The following is a 25,350-nucleotide window of genomic DNA, read 5'->3' as shown; positions in this document are numbered from 1 at the left end:
TAGGAGATCTAAACACTGCCTTCTGATCCTGCCTGCTTCATTAGCATGCCCTAGACCCCAAGAGAGCAGAACCCCTGGGGTCTGAGAAGCAGCCAACGGAAGGTAGAGTACCAAGCGTCTGGGATCCAGGCTGCAGTCCCGCCTCTGACACTCCATAACCTGATACCCCGTAGCCTTGTGACTTGTCTTAATTTGTTCCCCGAGGTCTTGAGGGATGCCCAGAAAACACCTTTTGGGTTTGAGTGCAGTCTCTACCAATGCACTACAATGCGACCTGGGGCCTCGGTTTTTCCTTCTAGGAAGCCCTGCTTTACAGAATAACCGAGAACAGCGGTCAACTGACCACTAGGCATACAGTAAGTGCTCGGGAAATGCCAATATCACCGTCTCCCATTACGCCCAGGTACAGCCTCTCGCTCCACACCGCACCTTGCAGCGGGGGCGGGAGGTCCCCGCGCTCTGGTCGGCTAGCCCACTCCCGCTGCCCCGGCGCTGGCCGCCTGTAGCTGACAGCAGCGGTGCATTGTGGGCCTTGTAGTGCGGGGCTGCGGTTGGGTGGGTGGGCGCGGCCGCGGCAGTCGCAGCGGGGCCATCTTCCGCGGGCCGGCTGGTTCGGCCTGTGCAGCCCGCACCCGCGCCCTTCGCCCGGCCCGATGGCTCCGCGGCCGCTGAGCCCCTTGGTGCTGGCGCTGGGCGGCGCCGCGGCCGTTCTGGGCTCAGTACTCTTCATCCTCTGGAAGGCCTACTTCGGGCGCGGACGGGAGCGGCGCTGGGACCGGAACGAGGCCTGGTGGGGCGCGGAGCCTCCTCGCCTCCCTGAGTGGGACGAGTGGGACGTGAGTGCCGGGCCGGGGTCTGTATCTCCGCACGTGCAGCTGAGGGGTGTGACGCGGCCCCGCGAGGCCGGAAGCGCCTGGGTCCGGGACTTGGCGCCACAGCCCGCTAGCCCCTCGCGAAAGGGCGCGCGGCGGGCAGCCAGGCAGTCGTGAGTCCCGGAACCGAGAGATGGGTGGGCATTTCAGGGAGTGTTTGGCACCGCCCTGTGCTGCCGCGGGACCCCGGCTTCCTCGTGGGCGCCAGAGCTCAGTGGGCGCGGCCCCGGAGTGATGTCGGGCCCACGCCCTGTCCAGCCCGCGCTCGCCGGGCGCCTGCGCAGTACGCACAGCCCGCGGCCTGGGGCATGCTGGGAGAGGCCTCCGCCCCCTTCCCGGCCCTTGGCCGAATTGCGAGTTTTTCCCTGTCCGTGGTACCTACTATCCTGGGTCGCGGGGATTGCCAGTCTGAGGAGGCTGAGATTTCGCGAGAAGGAATTTCACCGAGGTCACTCAGGGAAAGCCAGGAGAATAGGGTTTGGGATTCAGGGCTCCAAAGGCAGCGCCGCTGGTCTCACTGCACCAGACCATGCCTGCCTGCCCGTTGACGGGTGGGGAGCGGGATGGACGCTTTGGTGTCTTCGGTCTTCTTTTAGGGAGGGTCCGGAGGGAGGGTGCCGGCCGCAACCTGACCTGTGCTCCACAGCCTGAAGACGAGGAGGACGAAGAGCCGGCGCTGGAGGAGTTGGAGCAGCGTGAGGTGCTGGTGCTGGGGCTGGATGGCTCAGGGAAGAGCACGTTCCTGCGCGTGCTGTCTGGGAAGCCACCGCTGGAAGGCCACATCCCCACCTGGGGCTTCAATTCTGTCCGGCTGCCCACCAAGGACTTCGAGGTGGACCTGCTAGAGAGTGAGCAGACCCCCCCCCCCCGCCGCTCCCCTCCCATCTCCCCATCATCTCAGCTGGACCCAAGCGGGGGATCTTTGCCTGGGGGTGGCTCCAGCATGCATATCTAAGCAGGACACGTCCCTGTATGACATTCTTCCCCTGCCTCTCTGGGGCACAAATATAGTCCAAGCTCTGTCTTCTGAAGCGATGGGCCGTTTGTGATCAGGCAACTCCAGCTTGGTCACTGCCTGTCCCTCACCCCTACTGAAGCTCACATGCCTAACACTGAGATATCAAAAGCTAAAGTTTCCTGTATGCCAAGCACTTGACAGGCATTATTATGTAATAAAATCCTCCCAACAATTCCAACAAACTGGAAACAGTCATTATCCTTGTTACATGCATGAGGAAAGGGAGGCCCAACAAGTTAAATAATTTATCCTGGCTCACCCAGCTTGCCAGTCTGCTAATGCAGACTCTGACTCTAAGCTCTCGATGTTAAGTACCGTGCTACATTGCTTGTTTCTGAAGGATGCTTGCTATTTTCTTCTGCCCTTTGCACTGTTCCCTCAGTCTGGAAAGCCCTTCTTCCCTTGAGAAACTGCTACACCTTCAAGATTTAGGTCAAATATGATATCCTGTGAAGCCATCTCTGACTCCCAGGCTAGGTCAAGGGCTCTTCCTCTGAGCTGGCTTTTGCCACATACCAGGCTGTGTCCGTAACTAAGCATCTGGGACACAGGTGGGTCTGATCCAGTCTGGCCCCTAGGGCCCAGCCTCCAGCAGATACCTGGGAGAGCTTGTTGAGTGAGTGATCAGAGGGGGTCTGGGCAGCGCCTATCCTCAGTGTTAGGCTTCTTGGGATCCCAGGAGAGGGTTGGCTGAGGGGGTATTGAGAGGACAGCAGTACTTAGCCACGTGTGTCTAGCTACAGACTTGGAGGGGAGGGACAAATGGACTTCTTGCCAGCCACAGGACTCAGGCCATAAAGATTGGGTAGGTTTAGTTAAGCGTTATGTAGTGAGATCAGACTCTGAGGGCCTACCTGTTGGCCTGAATGGGCCGAGTTCTTCTGGTCTCAGGCACTTGCTTGCTGGCCTGTCCTGGCTATATCTTTCCTCCCTGATTGTGGCAAACATTGATATCCACCTGGAATTTGGTTCTTTAAACAAGATTTTCCCCATCCCTGGAAGAAGGGGTTTGGTGTTTTCATGTTACCCAAGAGTCTGACTGGTTACAATCCAGGTTTGATAGGGTCACTCCTGGATTCAAATTCAGATCTCCCATTCAAGTCCTAGAGTGTTCCCTTCCCACAACACTCACATGGCTGTGGTCTCCAATGCCTGGCCTGGAGCCCAGCCAAGGATGGGCCCTTTGTGGATCTTTGATGACTCTTTCCGTCCCCCTCCACTTCGTATACCTCTTTTATTAGCTAGTTCTTTCAGCTCTATTTTCCAATAGATTCTGCATCTGTCCACTTTCCTCCACTTCCACCACTGCCTGTTTGATCCAAGCCACCATCATCCCAGTACTATAATAGCCCCTGTGCTGGTCTTTCTGCTTCCACTTCTGTCCCCAATGTCAGCCAGCAGTATCTTTCAGACACCCATGTCACGCTTGCTTAAAACCCTTAAGGGGATCCCCAGCAGCCTCACTGTAGCCTTACAGCCCCTGTGTGTTCAAGCCCTGGCCAACCTTGATGGTTGTGGCTTCTTCCTCCCTCCCTCAGCCATCCTGGCTGCCTTCTGTTTCTCAAACACAGTGTTCTTGCTCTTCCTTCTGCTTGTAATGCTTTTCTCTGCCTCTTCCCTTAGCTAGCTCCTTTTCATTAGTCCAGACTCAGCTCATATGCTGCTTCCTCGGGGAGACCTTCCCAGATGACCCAATCCAAAGCCACCCTCAGCCATTTTCACTTTTTCTATTTGATTTCCTTCCCTTCTGAAATGTGCTTATGTGTTACTGCTGTGTCCGTCTTGGTTACAGAGGGAGCTCCTTGAGAGCAGGGCCCTGTCTGCCTTGCTCACCTCTGTATCCCCAGCACCCAGATCAGTGCTTGGCACCTAGTAAGCACTCAGTAAATACTTGTTGAGTGCCTGCTATGTGCCAGGCATTGTGCTGAGGGCTTTGGGGGGGATCCAGATGTAAACAGCTCTAACTCTCAAAGAGCATAGAGTCCACAAGTATCAGAAATATATTCAGCAACACTAGGATGTGGTGTGACTAATGGGGACTGTGCAGAGGGACAGAGAGGAACAAGAAGGCAACCCAGGGTACTGTGTGGGCAGCCATGTGGTGGTAGGACTGAGTGTGGTGTTTGCAAGGAAAGAAAATGGGGTGACCAGACTGAACAAGAGACACTGAAGGGAGAATGGCTGTGCACAGGCTGGGCAGGGAGTCCTGGCTTCTGACCACACCATTACTGGCCAGGGAGGAAGCTAGGAATTGGCAGGAAGCAGCCCAGGAAAAAGAACTAGAGAGTACTATTTAATGAGCACCTTGTATGCCAGTCCTGTGAAAGGTGCATTGCGTGTGGTACCTTGGGTTTTGCCACAACCTATTAGTAGGTAAGTTCAGTGAGGAAGAGAATGCTGCTGCTTGAAGGCAGTGACTTGCCCAGGGAGCCCTAGCTGTCAGAGCCAGAGCTAACCAGGTCTGATTGGCTCCAGAACAGGTTGTCTTTTCCTTGCCCCTGGCTGATGGAGCCTTGGGAAGCCAGAAGAGGGGTGGTCTTGAGGCTGTATGTACAGAGCTGGGGCCTGGGGAGGCTCTGAGCTGGCCCCTGGCCTCTCCTCAGTCGGTGGCAGTCAGAACCTACGCTTCTACTGGAAGGAGTTTGTGAATGAAGTAGACGTGCTGGTGTTCCTGGTGGACTCGGCTGACCGGCTGCGGCTGCCTTGGGCCCGGCAGGAACTGCACAAGCTGCTGGACAAGGACCCTGACCTGCCTGTCGTCGTGGTGGCCAACAAGCAGGTGAGAGCCATGGGAGGCTGGCTTAGGCCAGTTGGGCTTGATCCACTGATCCCTGGGCAGGGGCAGGGAGCACAGGAGAGAGTTTCAGGCCCAAGTCCATGACCCGGAGCACTTGGCTGAGATTCTGTCCCACGCTTTTCATCCTGTGCTTTTTCCTCATCCCTGACCCTCGTCCTCTATCTGCCTTCCTCTTTGTCTCCCTGCCACCCACCATCCTGGAGAAATGAGAAAAATAATGATTAAGCATCCACTACATGTCAGTCAGGTATGGTTTTGAAGAGCATTTCATATTATGCTTCTAATTGACCCTACTAGGTATGGGATACTATTCCCATTTTACAAATTGGGAATCTGAAGCTTGAGGTTTTTTAATCTCCCCAAGACTGTACACCTTGAAAATAGTGGAACTGGGATGTCTAAATCCAAAACTTGTGCCTTTTCTGCATTGCCATATCCTTGTGACTTCCAGCTCTAGATCTGAGAGGTAAAGCTGGGAAGTAGTAAGTTGAGCCGATTGAAATGACAATATTATAAGTGCGCCTGCAGTGTGCCAGGCTAACCACCTGACAATCATGACCTCACTTAAATCCTGCAAAACCCTATGATTGGCCTTGTTATTATCCCTCAATGCCCAGAGTTACAGCTGGTATGTGGCAAAGGCAGGACTTGAACTCAGATCTTCCTCAAAGATCCTTCTTAACCACACTATACCTCTCCTGGGCCTTTGGCCAGACCTAAGCTGCCCTTCTCAGTACCTACCAAGTTAAGCTTTGCCACAGTACAGAGTTTGTCATTTTTCCTGTGGCCTGGCCCATGTCCCTGAGAACTGTGGCACATGTTCCCAACCTGTCTTGAAGAGAAGCTGTACGTCTTTGATCCCAGTTTCCCTTGCCTGTCAGGAAATACTTGGCAATCGTTTATAAATATGCCCATATGTCCTGGTTTTCCTGGGATGGTCCCCATTTATGCCTGTTGTTCTGGTATGATTATTAATAGTGCCCACTTTGAGTCTCAGAAGTACCCTGGTTTGGATGATGAATTATATCATCATTCTACTCATAATTTATAGCAATATAGAACCTACAGGAGACAACACCTAAGGTCCCATGAATTCTCCAAGAATTATTTTAATTTGGGGCCAGGGCTGAAATTAAAATGTACCCTCACCAGCCGTGCTCTGCAGTGCCTTCTTTTTTCCTCAGCCAGTGTCTAGGAGTCTGGGGCAGATAAGGCCCTTGTCTGGAAATGACCCTAGTATAAGATCTCCCCACTACTGAGTTTAGGAAACTCAGGGTGGTGAGCTAGGATTCCTGTAAGGGGTATAGCCTTGGTTATCAGCCCAACCTGGGTTTGAAACCTGGCTTTGTCACTGTGTCCTTAGCTAAATACCTTCACCTCCCTGAGTCCATTTCCTCAGCAGTTCAGTGCAGACTGTGAGAATCAAATAAGTCTAAGCGCCTCTTACAATGCCTGGCTTAAAGGAAGTGCCATCTCTTACCACATTGGCTGGTGATGGTATGAAAAGAGGTTGGTACCAAGGAAAGACGGAAAAGAGTTGAGACAAAGGGGCCCAGAGGCCACTTCTGGGAACTTAGGCCCCAGTGTTCCCCGGGTAGCCAAACAGTTCTTTCCGTGGATGACAGCATGGGTGCTGGGAAACTGTCAGCTCTGTTCCAACTAGCTTCTCCATCTCCTCCCAGGACCTGAGTGAGGCCATGAGCATGGTGGAGCTGCAGCAGGAGCTGGGCCTGCAGGCTGTCGATAGCCAGCGGGAGGTGTTCCTCTTGGCAGCCAGCATCGCCCCTGCAGGACCTGGCTTTGAAGATCCCGGCACCGTGCATATCTGGAGACTGCTCTTGGAGCTTCTCTCCTAGGCTGGCCCCCACCTGCTCACGCACCCAACCCTGGAGACCCCCGTTCTGCCACTCCTGCTTCTCTATTGCCGGCCTGGGCCTGAGGCGGGAGCTGTGTGGCAACTCTTCCCTTCTCTCCTCCCACGCTCCAGAACAGGGCCTGAGCAAGGCCAAGAACCACACAGAGGCCTTCCTGGTGAGGTGGCCGTGAGGCTGAAGTGGGGAGGCAGGTGGGGCAGACAGTGGAAGAGCATAGTGTCTGGCTCACTCCAGGCTGGAAGTGGATCCAATTTTCACCAGTGAAGGCCTGCACCCTCCTTCTCTGATGTGTAAAGCAAGGTGCTCAGTGGGCTCAGTTCTCACCACTGCAGGTTGTGGTGACTGAGAACCAGTATAGTGTCAGAAGTACTCCCAGTCTGAACCATTCCCTCCTGCAGACTTCACGCCCCTCTCATGCAGGCAGGTTCTGGGCGGTACACAGTGAGCCGTGGCTCCAAGGCCTCCAATGTCCTGCAGCCCCAGTTCTGCCCAGCTGGGTCATGGCCTTGTGCTATCTCTGCCTCTCTGGCCCTGGGGCCATCATTTTTAAAGAGAGGTGATTTCCATGGGTTTTTTTTTTTTTTTTTTTTTCTGACTTGGAAATACATTTTCCAGCCATGAAGGTAAGAAGTGCTAGAACGAACCTGGAGATCCTAGCAAGCTTTCTGAAACCTCCTGCTTCTGCAAGCCAAGGCCTGCCTGCCAGACTACAGGACCAAGTGGTATTCACCCCCAATCAAAAAAACTAAAGGCTTTTTTCCCCCTAATCTGGACACACAAGCTGCTGCTCTTGCACTAACTGTGCCAATGCCCATGTTTACAGAAGTCTGGGGGAGGAACCCATGTCCCTGGGGAGACAACTGTCAGCTGGAGCTGGGTGTTGGCCTCAGAACTGCGTTTTAATTATTTATTTATTTATAAAAGGAACAGGCCAAAGTTTTAGGTTCTGTTTCTAGGTGCTGTTATCAGAACCCCAGATGACTGTCATGGAAAACTTGTGTCTTTGAGGAAAATAGCTGGAATTGTGAGGCAATGTGATAACCTCCACATGTCAGTGGAGACAAAGCTCTAGCTTCCCCCTATCATTTACAGCTGTATGCAGTATCATACTTCACATTAATCCACATGAACTTAAACTCCACCACCTGGCCTGATAAGTCAAAAGGACACACCTCCTTCTGTGTAGATGGTGACTCTAGGAGAGGAAATTTGAATCATGTAAATCCAGGCAAAAAGAAATGGGAATTAGCAGATCAGCCAATAGGGGGACTTTGGGTACCTCACTCAGCCTTTCTGGACCTGCTGATTCCTGAGCTAAAGCAAAGTTGGACAGAATTTCTGGGTTTTCTCCAGTGCACACTCCAGGATTCTCCTGTTTCCGGTGACCAGCCAGTTTGTGTGTATATTGACACTTCTCTTTAGTGCAGGCAAAAGAAGGAGCCTTTTGTCTCTCAGGGGCCGCTGAGTAATCAGTAGCCACAAATGGACTTTTTTTTTTAGAGGTCATATCCAACTCCGTTTGCTTTTTAATTGAGAATACAGATTATGTGCCTTCATTTCATTTGACATTTACTCAGTGTGTGCTTCAGTTCCATGCTGTGGCCTATGTGAGAAAAGGCACAGGGAGGGAGGGTGGGGAGGGAACCCCCAAATCCAGAAGTGTGATTATTGGAACAGTGGCCTACCACGCTCTTGGGTTGTAGGTATATCAACAGAATCACTGTTATTTGAAATCCTGATTAATGTTCGCAGAAGAAAGAGATTTGTTTGCTTTTACTTAAAATATTTAAGGAATGACTTGGCTTTTAAAGAGTAGCCTTTGAAACTTTGCCGACAAATTTTCATTTTGACATTGAAAGATTATAAAACTACTTCTCTGTTCTTTGAACTCCTGGTTCTCCAGTGCTTGACATTTACCTTTGGAACCAGCAGTGTTGTAGGGGATCCTTTTCTAATTAAGATCTGCCTTTGGTCTAATGAGTATCATTATGTAATACAATTTTCAAAGTCTCCAGTGAGGGCAGTGAACTTGAATAAAGAGTTTAACTAACTATATCTACTTGAGCAACTTTTGAAGACCACTCCCAGAACTGACAGGTCCCAGTGGTACACCAGAAGAGACACCCCCGGGGGGCGCTGAAGGTCCAGAGTACCACCCCTCTGATACTTGTGCAGAATATAGATGTTCTCTTGGCCTGTGAGTGTGCCTCATCACATTTGTGGCTGACAGCTGTGCTCTGGTAGGGTCGTTGGCCTATCCTCCAGGCAGAGTGCCAACAGTGCTTATCTGCTCTGGTTTCTGCCAGGATTAGACCAGACGAAGTAGAGGAGTGGGGCTCTCTTACGAATAGCTACGTGCCTGGCCTGTGGTGCTCTCTTACCCAGTTGCTCCCGAATGTGACTTTCTGATTCACAAGCCCAGATCACCTGCTCCTGGGACCCAGCCATTATCTGGAGTTCATCTCAAAGTTTTCTGAGCTAGCCTGGGTGACACTGCCCCCACCCTACTCCACCCCACTGCCCCAACACTACAGCTCCCAACCTACCTGAGCGTGGGTTAGAGGTCAAATGTCAGCAGCTGTCCTAACAAAGGCAGCTGGAAGGTAGGAAGGCTCTGGGTCTGAGAGAACAGATGGGCACTCCACATCAAAGGGAAGCCTCTGCTTCTGCTTGCCTGTTGAACCTATGCCTTATCATTCACCCTGGTCCTAAGGGCTTCCGTTCTTAAGAATTACTTAATGCAATGTGGCTTCTGGTTTTCCATTCTCTGACCTGCTGCCAACCCTCAGGAGAGGCCAACTTGACTGAAAGCTTGGTCATGTGGATGGTCTGAGCAAAATTAGGTTCCTGAGACTACTGAGACCACCACCTTGGACTGGCTGCCTATCCCAGGAAGCCTCCTCTGGTACCTCTTGGTGCCCAGATGTGGGTTGCAAGCTTGCACTGACACACTGGCATCCAGCTGTAAGGATGGGGTGGGATGGTGAAATCAGTCCATCACAGCCCTCCCAGTCCTACAGAGAGGTGCTGATGAGAATCTGAGGACTCTTCCCCGTCTGCCTGAATGAAACACTAGATTCTCCAAAAAATGTTTCCACTTGACTTTAGAAAACATTTGTTCTTATGCTAGTTTAGTAGCAATTGCCAGCACTTTGAACTAGCTGCTGAAACTCACCTGTGGATTCATCCTCGAGCACCTGCCCACACCTCAGACCTGGGAATAGTCTTAGTCTGCCTGTCTTGTTTGTTGGCTCACACATCCCCGAAGTCCTTTCTAGTAAAGAACCTCCACCTTTTCCTCATCTGCTGCCTCTGCGAGGTGGGCCCAATGAGGTACATGGGGAGAATTCCCATCAAAGATCTGGAAGTAAAGAGGCCTTGCTGTCCCAGCCCAAGCCCTATGAACCCAGACCTGAAGGGTTGCCAAGGACCATCTGCATTAAAGAGCACCGGCAGCAGTTTGAGCCACACAATAAATGCCAAAAACTCAGTTGTGGTTTCATTTGAATTCTGATTTTGAGGAGTACATGCTGGGTGCTTACAGCTCCAGTGAGGGGCAGCTATGGAGGGTGGTCCCAGAATACTACCTGTGACACAATCACTGGTCAACAGCAAGTCCCAGTCCTCTGACCCTTCAACCCACAGCTCAGTATCTTTTGGGAGGTATCCAAGCCTGGTTGACACTCCTTGGGAGTTCTAGCTGATGGGCTGGAGCCGGGTGTGGAAACAGGAGCAAAGGATGTCTAACTGCCTCCATTCCAGAGATCAGATTGGAGCATTCCCCTAGCACCTGCCTTGGGCTGGGCTCTGGATTCGTAGGTAAGGTGTCCACACTCCAGCCCAGTCTGGAGGCAGAAGTCAAGCAGATTAAAAGGCATTTATGACTGATCTTTATTGCTACAGGAAGTCTGGGGCGTAGGGACAATAGGACACTTACACAGCCTGGGGGTGGGGCACAGTGGTAGGAAAGGCTTCCTAAAATTGGCACCTGAATTGGGTAAAGAAACAAGGGGACAGCCATCAAAGGTCTGAATATGGAATGCTGTGGAGGGCATTATGAAACCAAACAACAAAAGTCCTCATGAGCTCTGCTGCAGACTAGATTCCAAAGGCTGTGTGAACACCGCTTACAATGGCCAGTCACTGCTGGGGTCTAAACTGGCTGGGTCCTCTAGGAGGGGTTTCTGGGAACCTCTTCAGTTTCCAGGCTGCCTTCAAATGGAAGGATAGCAAGTGAAAGCCCAGGCTTAGCTGTCGGACAGAATTGACTTCAAACTTCACACTGACCACTCAAGCCTGTTTCCTTACCTGTAAAAGGATAAAGCCACACACCTTACAGGGTTTTACATGAAGTGATTTATATAAAAATACCAAGTCCTTTTTAAGAGCAGTAAGAACCAGATTTTAGGGGCACTTCTAGGAGAAACATTAGGAATAAGAGGGTTTTAAAATTATAATAGCTGAAGACAGGGGCACCTGGGTGGCTCAGTTTGTTGAGCATCTGACTTCAGCTCAGGTCATGATCTTGTAGTTCGTGAGTTCGAGCCTCACATCAGGCTTGCTGCTTTCGGCGCATAGCCCGCTTCAGATCTTCTGTCCCCTGTTGAAGAACAAGAAGCCCAAGGCACCATGAGAATGTCCTGAAGGAAAGGGATGGAGCAGCAAGGAACTGAAAGCCGCTGGGACTGCACGTTCTCTCCAGAAGGACATCATACCGGCACCAGGCCAGGGAGAAGAATGTTTTATCTGGCACCAGACGTACTCATGACCCAGTATGGAATACACTGCAGGTGCACGGCCTGTCAAGATGCCAAATACTATGTTGTACGTGCTTGCTGTCATCAGACAAATTGCAAAAATAAGAGGCTTGAGCCAGGGGACTGGTGCTTCGGGTTCCTGGAGAGTCTTAGCCCCCTGCTTCGTAATTCTCTCGTCACTGCACCTTTAGGCCCCGTCTCTCTAAACAGGGACCTGAGGGAGGAAGTGTGCAGCACTGCTGAAGTGCCAAGGGAACCAAAGGGAAATTTGGAGCCAGGAAGCTCATCCTTTGGGATTTCTGCAGGTAAGTATGGGGAATGCCACCTCATCTAGTTAGGACTCATATATTCAGCTCTTGCAGACTTCATTAAAGAGCTCAGTGGTAAAAGTGACATGTTCCCCATTTGAAGATTTGTCTTATTTAGTAAAGAAACATTGTTATTGGTTTACGCCCTCTGGCAAAAAAATGCTTTGAATCAGAAACAATGGAATTTGGCTTTACATGCTTTGCCCCTCACTCATCAACAAGGGGAACCCATCCCTTTCTCCATATGGTCTTTGTGTAATTTAACTTCCCTGGCTTTACAACCCTTGCAGTCAGAATTGGGAGGAGGGGGCACTGGTCCTCACAACCTTTCACTGGCTGAATGTGATCATGAGCTTGTAGATAACGAGGAACCCGAGCCCCAACCTCCACCACCGGAGGAATGGAAACCTACGGAATCATGGGTTAATGGCCCAGAGATAGTCACAGCTCCAGCCTCTGCACCCCTGCATCCCGCAATACCCCATGGTCCTGAGCCAGTCAATCCTTTTAAGGAAACTAACTGTTCCACTTATTCAAAAAACCCATCTTTTGATACGTCCGCTCAGAGCATCACAGTTCCTGTTTCCCCCATGATGCAGATGCTTCAACAAGCTAAGGCTGGGGGGGACACCGAATTAGTGGCTAGTATGCCTGCAATTTATCCTGTCAACATTAGCCAAATTCCTCCTAATCAGCAATATCCTCAGGGAGGGCAACAATTTGATCATGTTCCTTTAAGTTTTAAGGTAATTAAGGATTTGAAACAGGCTTGCATGCAGTGTTAATTCCCCTTGTATATTGGGATTGGTGTCTGGTTTAGCAAATTCAGAGTGACTCATTCCGTGGGACTGGGAGGTCCTAGGTCGCACTGTCCTAAGTGCTTCTAAATTTTTGCAATTTAGAACTTGGTGGGATAAAGACACAGATACAGGCCTGGCGTGATGCCGCCGTGAATCCTCCTGTGCCCATTACCATAGAACAACTTACCGGGCTGGACAAGGGTTTGGCCTACAGGTTCGGCTTCAGTACAATGATCACGCAGTGTCACAGGTCAGATTGTGCTGCCTTAATGTCTGGGAGAAAAGAGCTACCCCAGGACGGGCTACACCCTCTTGTGTTCAAGTTAAAGAGTTCTAATGAGCCCTATGTAGATTTCATCGCTCGACTAAAGGTTGTTATTACAAAAACTGTTTCTCAGGCAGGTTTACGCGATCTCCTCTCACAGCTGCTGGCTTTTGATAATGCTAGTAAGGAATGCCAACAAGCTTTATGCCCAGTGAAGGCTCAAGGTGTTAATTTAACCGATTATTTAAAGGCCTGTCAAGATATTGGCTCAGAGATCTATAAAATGGGGTTACTGGCAGTAGCTATTCAAGGCACTGGACCTTACAAACAGTCCAAGTGTTTTCGCTGTGGCAAATTGAGACATTATACAAGGGACTGTCATAAAAAAAAATAAATAAATAAAAGGGATTGTCGACAGCCGAGTCGTAACAATTCCCGTGATCCACCTTGGCCACCAAAACGAAATACTAATGCTCCCCCCAACCAAGCAATAAAGGCTGTAATATGCACATTGATATAGATCTAAATTCCTTAAGAATGGAGCTCCCCTGCCACCTCAGTCGGTCAGGGAAACAGGATAACAGGCCCTCCCCAGGGCCCGAATGTAAACAACATGGGGAATCAGATTCCACGTTGTTATCCTGTGAGCAGCGGGACTCATCAAGCAAATCTGTCCATGACCTCCTCCATGCCACACGAGGGAGCGCTGCATTAGATATTCCTCCTCCAGATTCTCTGGACCTCAAGACTTCCATGGGAATTTATATGCTTAAAACGGGATTTATGACCCTTTTCCTTCAGGGTCCGTTGGCCTTATTGGATGAAGTAGTCTTATGTCCAAGGGAGTTCATGTCCACTTAGGAATTATAGATGCTGATTTTAAGGATGAAATTTTAGTAATGATTAGTACTTCTGTTCTTTATCGTGTCTTGGCAGGAGATCACATTGCTCAACTATTGTTGTTGCCTTACATTGCTTTGAATTCCAAGCCAACAGAACGACAGGGAGGGTTTGGATCTACCGGCAAACAGGGTACTTCGGCAAACATTTCTAAAGGACACAAGGCCTGAGCTGACCTTACAAATGAACAGAAAATAGTTTACTGGCCTGGTAGATTCAGGAGCTGATGTCACCATCATTGCTTCTAAGTTCTGGCCTAAGAATTGGCCACTTTGACTTGTATCCGCAGTCTTCACGGGTGTAGGAAAAGCTACTGACTGATATCCAACAGAGCATTGAAATTTTTGTGTAAAGGGCCTGAAGGCCAGGCTGCTACTATCCAGCCTTATATTACTGATAGAGCCATTAATCTGTGGGGAAGAGACCTATTAAGTCAATGAAGAGCATATGTTACTATTCCTTATGTTTCTCCTGCTGCAACCAATATTATGTCCAAAAATGAGTTAAAATCCATTAGAAGGGCTTGGACGACAAGAAAATGGGTGTACGGAGCCAATTACTGCCAAAATGCCGCCTCCTTATATGGGACGGGGATATCCTGCACAGAATTCAAATTTAGTGTTAGGGCCACTGTTTCTAAACAACATTATGCCTTACCATTAAAATGGTTAACAACTGCCCCAGTGTGGGTGGATCAGTGGCCCCTTCCAAAAGAGAAATTAGAGGCTTTAGAGCAATTAGTGCAAGAACAATTGGATGCAGGTCATATAGGTATGTCCACCAGTCTATGGAATTCTCCTGTGTTTGTGATAAAGAAAAAATCTGAGAAATGGAGAATGTTGACTGACTTAAGGAAGGTAAACGAGTATGGGACCTTTGCAACCTGGGCTCCCATCCCCTACTATGATTCGTCAGAACTGGTCATTAATTATAGATTTGAAAGATTGTTTTTTCACAATTCTACTACAGCCAGATGATAGAGAAAAATTTGCTTTTTCTGTACCTTCATACAATCATATGGCTCCTGTGCAATGCTATCAATGGAAAGTGCTTCCACAAGGTATGCTTAATAGCCCTACTATGTGTCAGAATTTTGTTAATCAGCTGCTTTCACAATTGCGTATTCAGTTCCCGCAAGCATTGATTAACCATTACATGACTGATATTCAAACGCCTACACAAGTAGAAGATCTTTATCTTTATTATTAGGCCCAAATACAGCCTAATAATAGGAGAAGAAAAGGTGCAAAACCAAGATCCCTTCCTTTATCTTGGTGTAAAAATTCACAAGGTAACCATCATTCCCCAAAAAGTACAGATTCACCGAGATAATTTGAAAACTTTAAATGATTTCCAGAAGTTACTAGGAGATATAAATTGGTTGTGACCTACTTTGGGAATCCGACTTATACCTTATCTTTTCCAAACATTAGCCGTGATCCCAACCTTAACAGCCCTACCCAAAAAGTTGAATTAGCAGCCGTTACAGAATTGTTGCATCTTGTACCTGCTTCCCTCAATGTTGTGACAGATTCACAATATGTATGGTTCATAGTCCTAAATATTGAAACTGCACATATTGTTTCACAAAATGAATTACATTATCTGTTTTTGCATTTACAAGAATTAATACACACGGCATAGGCAACACCCTTTATATATCACTCATACTTGCAGTCATTCTAACCTTCCTGGCCCATTAGCCTTAGGAAATTCCACTGCTGATGACTTATTACAAGGCACTTTACAGATGACACAACAGGAGCATATGCTTCACCATACTAATGCTCGAGGACTTGCCCATAGACACACTATAACACATGCTGAGTCAAAAGACATCGTTAGTGCCTGTCCTTCTTGCAAGCCCCTCACTGTGGCTCCATATACTTCTCGAGTGAATCCTCATAGACTATGGGCAAATGAACTTTGGCAATCTGATGTTACCCATATTCCTGCTTTTGGTAAGCTCTCTTATGTACATGTTACTGCGGATACCTTCTCCGGATATATCTGGGCCACAGCATGTACAGGAAAAAAGGCTATACATTAAAAGTGATAATGGCCCTGCATACATATCTCATAAGGTAGCCCGCTGCTTTGCAGCACAACAAATTACTCATCTTACTGGCATTCCCTGTAACCCTCAAGATCAAGGGATCATAGAACACACTCATCGGGTACTTAAAAACATGTTAATTAAACAAAAAGGGGGAGAAGAAGGACTTAGACTACGCCACGGGAACAATTACATCGTGCCTTATATACTTTAAATTTCTTGGACATACAAGTACCCCATACATGTCCTGCTGCTAAGGTACACTGGCACAAGCAAAAGGTCACCCCTGTTCATCAGCCGGTATATTGGAAAGATGAGAAGGGACACTGGGAAAAGGGAGAGATTGTTGTATGGGGCAAAGGGTATGCTTATGTCTCAATGGATCAAGGCTACCAGTGGTTACCCAGTAGCCGGTTGAAACCCAGGAATAAGCCAATCCAAGTGACCTTGGTTAGACATAATCCCACCAGTCAAAGAGTTTCACAGAATGTCCATCGGGAAACTGATAATTTGTGCCTAATGCGCCATGCCCTCTCCTCAGGCGCACTAGGACTGCTCAGCCTCCTACCTGGGGACAAGTTAAGAGGTTGACACACGATGCTGAAACATACTGATGCAGACTCGCAGCCCGCAAACTCCTGCTCACCTTTTCCTTGCGATGCTTGCAGTTATCACTACTACAGTAAACGCTGATAACTATACTTACTGGGCTTATATCCCTCATCCACCTCTCAATCAGGGCAGAAATTGGTATGACTCCCCCGTGCCGGTATATACAAATGACACGGAATGGACACCTGGGCCATTTGACAGCAGAGGACCACACAGGCCAAATGAAGAAGGTCCTGTTATGGATAATTACACTATAGGGATCGAGTGTCCTCCTTATGTTTTGGTTACGGGCAACACTGCCTCAAGATTAAGCCTCAAGTATGACTATCTATTATTAAAAATGGGACCCAACACAAACATATTTTCTTCCTATCAGCCCATTCTCTGATTGACTCCAACCTTACAATTAATGACACTCCTCCAATGCTTCTATCTTATGCTACTCGCACATTGTCAGAATGACAGATGTGTGACTTGGGACCTATATAGAAGGGAAATAGGGTGAGTTCTTTTAAATGCTTCCTATGGAAGCATCATTCATTAAAGCCCTATGGGCTCAGCTTGCCTTAAAAATTCGTTAAAAAATCTACGATGGTGTGTTCATAATCAAACTATCGGCACCAGTGCTAATGGTTCAATCGTTTGGCATGGTGGGGGAATTTCCGCACCCAGTCATTTACAATGACTGTTACAGAAGCATATAGGGAAATTAACTGCTGCCCTCCACCCTTTACATACCTCGAAGGGCACATATAAAAACAGCTCCGCAATATTTCTACTTTATCCTTCACGGTCAATAGTACCCAGTACATATGGGCTTGTGTCCGTTTGCCATACATACTACTGAAAGGACAGATAGTTTGGAATGATTCTGAGACCCTTATAACTTGTGTTAACTGCTCATTACACACCTGTCTTAACAATTCTATACCCTTTAATATGTCATCCAAAAGCCTGTATTTACTTAGAGCGTGCACTGGCCTGTGGCTGCTGGTTCACATGTCTCAACCATGGCAATATTCTCCAGAAATGTATCTGATGGACCATCTGCAAGGAGAAATTATGTGAGACTTTCAAAACAAATCTGGACATGTTATCCAGTTCTAATATCTTAGGAAGTATATCAGAGGGATTGGGGAAATTAAACCCTAAAGAGCGTATTAGTATTTTTAATTTCTCTACTGCTATTCTGTTTGTATTAATATGCAGCGTATTTATCCTTGCAAGTGCAGTCTGGTACCGGGGACAACGAGCCTGTCAATGTACCGACGGACACCTCAGGTTATACAATGTCCTCCTACAGTCTGTTGTATACAAACAAAAAGGGGGAGATGTTAGAGAACAAGAAGCTCATGGTGGAGGCACTGTGAGAATGTCCTGAAGGAAAGGGACGGAGCAGCAGGAACTGAAAGCCGCCGGGACTGCACGTCCTCTCCAGAAGGACATCATACCGGCACCAGGCCAGGGAGAAGAATGTTTTGTCTGGCGCCAGACGTACTCATGACCCAGTATGGAATACACTGCAGGTGCACGGCCTGTCAAGATGCCAAATACTATGTTGTACGTGCTTGCTGTCATCAGACAAACTGCAAAAATAAAAGAGGCTTGAGCCAGGGGACTGGTCCTTCGGGCTCCTGGAGAGTCTTAGCCCCCTGCTTCGTAATTCTCTCATCACTGGACCTTTAGGCCCCGTCTCTCTACAGTGCCCCCTCCCTCTGTCCCTCCCCCACTTGCACTCTCTCAAAAATAAATAAAACATTAAAAAAATTATAACAGCTGAAGATAAAGTACCAAGACCAGAAAATGCCCAGTGCCCACCCCACAACATGCCTGTGATCCTGTTCTGAGTCATCACCTCACATGACCAAATTAGGCCTGCCCCAGAGACTGGACACACAGTGTGTAGCCCAGTGCTTGGCACACAGTAGAGTGGTATTCAGCAGTCCCCCAGTCTCAGAAAGCAGATTTGGGGGCCCTGGGTTCCTTTCAGGGCAAGCAATCTGAAGATGCAGTGAAGACCAGTCACAAGGAGGCAGCAGTGCAGCTACCTGCCCTCTGGCCATCAAACCACAGGGTAGGGCCATGGACAACCAGTCTGCCAACCTCCAGCCTCGGAGTGGGGCTAGTGTTGGCAAGACAGACCCCCTTCTGAGCAGTCCAGGGTTGCTGGCAGGCTTCTGTGGAAGGGTTAATGCTGTGCAGAAAACCAAGGCAGAGCAATGGAACTGAACAAGTGAGAAGAGGAGGGAGGCCACACCTAAGACGGTATGGGAATATGGCACACAAAGGGCTGGACGGCCTTTGCCCTGGTTGAGTTGGTTTTCACAGGGGCAGTCCCAGGGCTTGGCTGGGAGGGGAAACACATAACCATCAGAGAAATAAAATAGCCTTATTTTATTATGTACATATTATATGTAAACAAACCACCCACTCTGAAAACATTAGGTTCTGGCTTTTCCCAGGGCCCTAAGAAACCTCATGGAGACTGTTCCTTCCCCAGAGAGGGGAGCGTGTATGTGCGTGTGTGTGTGCGTGTGTGACCTTTTGATTCCATGGGGTTTGGCCAGCCTCATCTAGCCACATGCCCCTTCTTGCCTTAAACCCTGGCTTCCAGTTTCTTTGGTCCAGGAGGAGGCCTCAGCCTGGGGCAGGCATAAGCCACTCACTCAACTTCCATCTTATTCTTCTGCAAAGAATCAATGAAGGCTTGCCACTCCACTGGGTAAAAACGCTTATAGACGTTGATCTTATTCCGAATCTGTTTCGGGGTATCTTGATAGTAATTCTTCTCATCCCGGGCCATAGCCTAAGAAAGGAGAAGGGCCACTTGAGGAGGGCTGGACAGGCACAGTTCAACCCCTTGTTCTGCCTGAGTTGGGCAAGCCACCTCATATCCCCGAGGTTCGGGTTCCTCACTTCAAAAACCATGGTATATGTGGGGAAATGGGTGCAAATGCCCTCGGGGACCAGGCAGGAGCTAGGGCCAGAGGAATAGCTAATACTCCATCCACAGCCATTGATCCCACTTGGGCACCAAAGTCCAGTGCAGCCAGATTTTTCAATTTTTAAGAGAAGTCAAAAACGTGAATTTTTATTTGAAACCTCCCATAATTAAAATAGCAACTAGTTCAAGTTCTTTAAAAATACCATGCAGTTGAAAAAAAAAAAATTAAAAAAAAAATAATAAAAAAAATGGGGCGCCTGGGTGGCGCAGTCGGTTAAGCGTCCGACTTCAGCCAGGTCATGATCTCGCGGTCCGTGAGTTCAAGCCCCGCGTCGGGCTCTGGGCTGATGGCTCAGAGCCTGGAGCCTGTTTCCGATTCTGTGTCTCCCTCTCTCTCTGCCCCTCCCCCGTTCATGCTCTGTCTCTCTCTGTCCCAAAAATAAATAAACGTTGAAAAAAAAATTAATAAAAATACCATGCAAACAAAACAGCATATCTGTGAGTGGGATATGAATCACAGGCCAGTCTATCCCAGCTATAAGCATCTGTCAATGAGATCAATTTCCTAAAGTCTCTCTTTCCTTTCTTTGTTTCAACTCAGTCTCAGGCAAGAGTCAAGAAGATCAGACCCCAAATTGTCCAGGGTACCTTCCCAACAGACTTAAGTGGTTCTTCCCGTGGGACCCAAACCACTCACCTTATAGTCCTCACCATGATTCTCCACCATGTAACGTACATAGTCAATGAGGTCTCGGGACAGCGTATTTCCTTTCTTTTCTGGGAGGCTGGCTTCTGCCTCCAGGTCTGGGGTGAGAGAAACCAAGAAACAGGAAAAGAGGTTTTGCCTCCTGTACTTTTTGGTTGCCCAGTCACTCTTTCACCTAATCCCAAACCATGGCCATCAGATGGGCTTTGCCTCTTCATCCCCAATTCGGTACTCTTCAGCCCCTTGGATCTCAGGCTGTGCCTATGACACAACCATCTATCAGTTTTACAACTACCTAAAAGGCAAGTCTTATCTCTTTGGGTCTAAGCTTGGCAAGAGACAGGAACCAAACTAATAATCTCTACTTAGTACCAGGTCGTGGGGACAGAAATGAAGATACATTGCCTACCAGTGGTTGGGACTCCCTTCCATCTCTAAAATTTCCTGAGAATTTCTTTTCTTTAAGTGTTACAACAATAATGTGAAATGGAAAGGTGTGAATGAGAACTAATGGCGCAGGAACCAGGGCCTGAGGCTGGGTCTCACTGGAACCTCACTGCTCTATGTAAGGTAAAAAGCCAAGCTGTGGAGGCAATTGTGGCTTCGCTTTTAAAACAGCTAAGCAAGGGGGACTGGGTGGCTCTGTCGGTTAGGCATCCGACTTGGGCTCAAGTCATGGCCTCATGGTTCATGAGTTCAAGCCTGGCATTGGGCTTGCTGCTGTCAGCACAGAACCCACTTCAGATCCTCTGTCCCCCATTCTCTCAGTCCCTCCCCTGCTGATTCCCTCTCCTTTCTTTCAAAATAAATTTAAAAACTTAAAAAAAAAAAATAAAATAAAATCGTTAGGCAAACACTCCCCATTTCTCAAAGTGAAAAATAGCTCACAGAAAGAAGGTGGTCAAATGTTATTCAAGGGTTAAATGCTAAATTGCTTATGGTCAAGAATATCTTTGACTTGGTTGCCAGGGGCAAGGTCGGGGTGGGGAGACAGGAACAAGGGGATTAGTTGTTCAATGGGTAGAGTTTCAGTTTTGAAGATGAAAAAGTTCTGGAGATCTGCTACATGACAACATAAACATACTTAACATTACTGAGCTATTTAATGAAAAATGATTAAGATAGTAAACTTTATGTAGTATGTTTTTTACCATAATTTAAAAAAATTTTTTAGAGAATGAGAAGTAAAACTTTTTAAGATTAACTCTGACTACAATAAGTACATCTGGTTTTATTTATGCAATCCTGTGTACTAATTCTTATGAGAATCACTGATGAACTAATAATAGGAACTCAAGAATTCTCTATGTAATGTCTGGCCATTTAAAACCCTTTTACCTTAAAGGTGCCTCGTTAGCACAGTAGGTAGCGCATCAGTCTCATAAAACCCTTTTACCTTCAGGAGAACTGTTAAAAATCTTGGACAGGTAAGAAGGATGGGTGGAGAATTTCAGAGTATACCTGCTTCCCTGCAGATTTTACTCTGCTCTATTTTAATATTCAGCCTTTATAGCCTTAATATACATAAAATTGACTTGTCAATGAAAAGATTAAATGAAATGGTGGAATCTCTATAAAAATCTGTTTGTCCTTAAATTCATGACAAGCTGAACATGTGCCTGAGACTTAATGGTTTCTTTTCTATTCTCTTAAGGCACCTGGCTACATCCTCCCTGAACATCTCTGACCTCACTTCACACACCGGAGTTTAGTAAGTAGACTGAAAATGTCCCAGTTAGGGACGCAGTATTAACTTTGTGAACCCTGGACCAGTTCCCTTCTTCCCTCTGAACCTCAGTTTCTCCATCTGTAAAATGAAGACATCTGAGGCCCTTTTTAGCCCTGACTGTGCAGGATAGTGACCTAGAGGAATGTGACCAGCACTCACCATTTAGCACATAGGGTTTTCGCACAAGCTCCTTAGGCCTTTCCTCTACATCAATGTCCATGGCCTTCACCTGATGAGAACAGAAGTTGTGAGACCAGTATACAAAGGAAGGATCCCAGATGAGGGAAAATTCTAGAGGTTCCTGCCCTCCTCACACAACTGCACTACCCATAAAAATCCCTACACAAGTTCAGGCAGGAAGAAATGACAGAGAGAACCATTGCCCCAGAGGCTTTTGGTTCCCAAAAGGGATTCAAGCAAGCAATTAATCTTTCTGTGCCTACTATAAAATCAGCATAATATCCTTTGCCTACCTCACCTCATCTGTGCTAATCAAGTGAAACAATGCATATGAAAGCTCTTCATAATTTACACTGAGGAGCAGATGACTTCTTTTTTTTTTTTTTTTTTTTAGATGACTTCTTTTCTATGAAGAGGAGCGACCTGACAGTGCTTAGCAATAGCCTCACATTTATTTGATCAAGAAACAGTAGTGCCATTTTACTCTGGCATGAAGGAATAAAAAGAAACCTGTCTAAAAGCAATGGGACAAAGAACCATAAAATACCTCGGAATAAACCTAACCAAAGATGTAAAAGACCTATATGCTGAAAACTAAAGAAAGCTTATGCAGGAAATTGAAGAAGACACAAAGAAATGGAAAAACATTCCAGGCTCATGGATTGGAGGAATAAATATTGTTAAAATGTCAATACTACCCAAAGCAATCTACACATTCAATGCAATCCCAATCAAAATTGCACTGGCATTCTTCTCAAAGCTAGAACAAACAATCCTAAAATTTGTATGGAACCACAAAAGACCCCAAATAGCCAAAGTAATATTGAAGAAGAAGACCAAAGCGGGAGGCATCACAATACCAGACTTTAGCCTCTACTACAAAGCTGTAATCATCAAGACAGCATGGTATTGGCATAAAAACAGACACATAGACAAATGGAATAGAATAGAGAACCCAGAATTGGACCCACAAATGTATGGCCAACTAATCTTTGACAAAGCAGGAAAGAGCATCCAGTGGAAAAAAGACAGTCTCTTTAGCAAATGGTGCTGGGAGAACTGGACAGCAACATGCAGAAGAATGAAACTAGACCACCTTCTTACACCATACACAAAAATAAACTCAAAATAGACCTAAATGTGAGACAGGAAACCATCAAAACCCTGGAGGAGAAAGCAGGCAACAACCTCTCTGATCTCAGCCACAGCAATTTCTTACTCAACACATTTCCAAAGGCAAGGGAATTAAAAGCAAAAATGAACTATTGGGACCTCATAAGGATAAAGCGCTTCTGCACTGCAAAGGAAACAACCAACATAACTAAAAGACAACCGATGGAATGGGGAAAGACATTTGCAAATGACTTATCGGACAAAGGGCTAGTATCTATGAAGAACTTACCAAACTCAACACCCAAAAACCAAATAATCCAGTGAAGAAATGGGCAGAAGACATGAATAGACACTTTTCCAAAGAAGACATCCAGATGGTCAACAGACACATGAAAAGATGCTCAACGTCACTCAGCATCAGGGAAATACAAATCAAAGCCACAGTGAGATACTACCTCACACCGGTCAGAGTGGCTAAAATGAACAAATCGGGAAACTACAGACGCTGGTGAGGATGTGGGAAAACAGGAACCCTCTTGCACTGTTGGTGGGAATGCAAATTGGTGCAGCCACTCTGGAAACAGTGTGGAGGTTTCTCAAAAAATTAAAAATAGAGCTAACCTATGACCCAGCAATAGCACTGCTAGGAATTTACCCAAGGGACACAGGAGTGCTGATGCATAGGGGCACATGTACCCCAATGTTTATAGCAGCACTTTCAACAATAGCCAAATTATGGAAAGAGCCTAAATGTTCACCAACTGATGAATGGATAAAGAAGATGTGGTTTATATATTCAATGGAATACTAGTTAGCAATGAGAAAGAATGAAATCGTGCCATTTGCAGCAATGTGGATGGAACTGGAAGGTATTATGCTGAGTGAAATAAGTCAGTCAGAGAAGGACAGATATCTTATGTTTTCATGCATATGTGGATCTTGAGAAATTGAACAGAAGACCATGGGAGAAGGGAAGGGGAAAAAAAGTGATACAAACAGAGGAAGGGAGACAAGCCACAAGAGACTATTAAATACAGAGAACAAACTAAGGGGATGGGGAGGTGGGGGATAGGGAAAATGGGTGATGGGCATTGAAGAGGGCACCTGTTGGGATGAGCAATGGGTGTTGTATTTGACCCATATATATATGTGAATATAATTGACAATTATATTCACACAAAATTTTTATATTCATAAAAAATTTAAATTCATAAAAATTTATATTCATAAAAAAATAAAAATAAAAGCAATGGGACAAATCCAATCAGCAAGCCCATTCATTAGGTTAACTATTGAGCACTAGTCACATCCTAAGAACCACTGGGGGTTTAATAGTGAACAAAACACAAAATTGTCTCCAAGGAGATTATGCTGAGGTAAAGAGGCACAGACAATAAACAAATATATAAAATACCAAGTGTTTACAAGTGCTATGAATTAAAGCAGGGAAGAAACTACTGGGTAAAAAAGTGTGCCATTTTTGAAAGGGTGGTCCAGAAAAAGACCTATTTGGGAAATAGGAACTAATAAGGGAGCCTCAGACCAGGATGACTAGGGAAGGTGTAAGGAAGAGGAAGTAAAGATCCCCAAATCTGGGGGAGCCCTTACTAGGAAAGTTAAGGGCAGAAAAAGATAAATTCTGGAAAACACCACTGAGATGACGAGGGACCCAAACAGGTTAATTTCGGAGGGAAAAATGAATGGAGAAGAAAAGGGGGAAGCTCCAACCCTGGTCCAACGTGTGCTGAGGAGTCTGAGCGTAGCGGTAAAGAGACATTCATCCACAGTCAGTGCAGGCTGCCCGAGTTGGCTGTGGGAAGGTCGCAGACCCAGAAAAGCGTGAGCGTGGGAATAGACAGGATGAAGTTCTGAAACCCAGCTAAGTACGGCGGGAAGCAGGGGTCAAGGGCCGGGACTCTGCCATGTGAGTACCTTTCTCTTACGAAGGGGCACAGCCTTGTTGGGGTCCATAGCCAACCCCATCTCGGCCAGGTTCTGCCGCACGGATTTAGCGTGGTCCCAGGCATGTCGGATGTGGGAGCTACGGGCAAAGAAAGAGATCACGGAACCGTCATCTCGCAGGCCGTCTCACCAGAGGTCCCCCGCCTCCTAAACCCCGGCCCCTCACCACTCGATCCGCGGCGCTGCTTTCCGTCGAGCATTTCGGTTCAGACGCTTCCGGTTAACATTGTAACCGAACTTCTGTCTCCTCGTCTTCCCCTTGGCCTTGGGCATTGCAGTGACCACCGCACCGGCAACTACAACTGGGCTCCACTCACTCGCAGCACCTCGTGCAGCAGACTATTTCCGGCATATGCGCGCCAGGGCTGTGCAGGCTTTTTGGGAAATGTAGTTCTCCCCTTAGCGATATCGTGCAGTTTACCACGACTCCCAGAATGCAATGAGCGGTTAGCGCCTG

The 25,350-nt window shown here is 47.4% G+C and overlaps 2 protein-coding genes across 2 annotated transcripts; one reads left to right on the top strand and one right to left on the bottom strand.

The window, feature by feature from the left end:
* The first annotated feature begins 544 nt into the window (after positions 1-544).
* Positions 545-8,616, top strand: ARL10 (ADP ribosylation factor like GTPase 10). The gene is made up of 4 exons (XM_003981231.6): positions 545-836; positions 1,519-1,720; positions 4,494-4,669; positions 6,370-8,616. The coding sequence occupies exons 1-4, from the start codon at positions 654-656 to the stop codon at positions 6,541-6,543; spliced, it is 735 nt and encodes a 244-aa protein (XP_003981280.1). The 5' UTR covers positions 545-653; the 3' UTR covers positions 6,544-8,616.
* Positions 8,617-18,638: 10,022 nt separating this feature from the next.
* Positions 18,639-25,321, bottom strand: NOP16 (NOP16 nucleolar protein). Its single transcript, XM_003981230.6, has 5 exons — positions 25,060-25,321; positions 24,864-24,972; positions 21,798-21,867; positions 19,901-20,007; positions 18,639-19,065 (listed from the first exon to the last, which is right to left on the bottom strand). Exons 1-5 carry the CDS (start codon positions 25,164-25,166, stop codon positions 18,922-18,924), a joined length of 537 nt encoding a protein of 178 aa, XP_003981279.1. The 5' UTR covers positions 25,167-25,321; the 3' UTR covers positions 18,639-18,921.
* Between the last annotated feature and the right edge of the window lie 29 nt (positions 25,322-25,350).

This window comes from Felis catus, chromosome A1 (genome assembly GCF_018350175.1).
Source record: "Felis catus isolate Fca126 chromosome A1, F.catus_Fca126_mat1.0, whole genome shotgun sequence".
Classification (NCBI taxonomy): Eukaryota; Metazoa; Chordata; class Mammalia; order Carnivora; family Felidae; genus Felis; species Felis catus.
Note: the sequence above shows the minus strand (reverse complement) of the source record. Positions and strands in the feature narration are given on the sequence as shown.

What these genes read in the sequence shown, in the direction of transcription:
- NOP16 (XM_003981230.6), bottom strand. Translation starts at nt 25,166, where the DNA reads ATGCCCAAGGCCAAGGGGAAGACGAGGAGACAGAAGTTCGGTTACAAT. An exon ending in GCAGCGCCGCGGATCGAGTG is followed by an intron (nt 24,973 to 25,059) that starts GTGAGGGGCCGG and finishes CTTTGCCCGTAG; the next exon opens with CTCCCACATCCGACATGCCT. An exon ending in AAAACCCTATGTGCTAAATG is followed by an intron (nt 20,008 to 21,797) that starts GTGAGTGCTGGT and finishes CTCTCACCCCAG; the next exon opens with ACCTGGAGGCAGAAGCCAGC.
- ARL10 (XM_003981231.6), top strand. Translation starts at nt 654, where the DNA reads ATGGCTCCGCGGCCGCTGAGCCCCTTGGTGCTGGCGCTGGGCGGCGCC. An exon ending in CTGAGTGGGACGAGTGGGAC is followed by an intron (nt 837 to 1,518) that starts GTGAGTGCCGGG and finishes TGTGCTCCACAG; the next exon opens with CCTGAAGACGAGGAGGACGA. An exon ending in TCGTGGTGGCCAACAAGCAG is followed by an intron (nt 4,670 to 6,369) that starts GTGAGAGCCATG and finishes ATCTCCTCCCAG; the next exon opens with GACCTGAGTGAGGCCATGAG.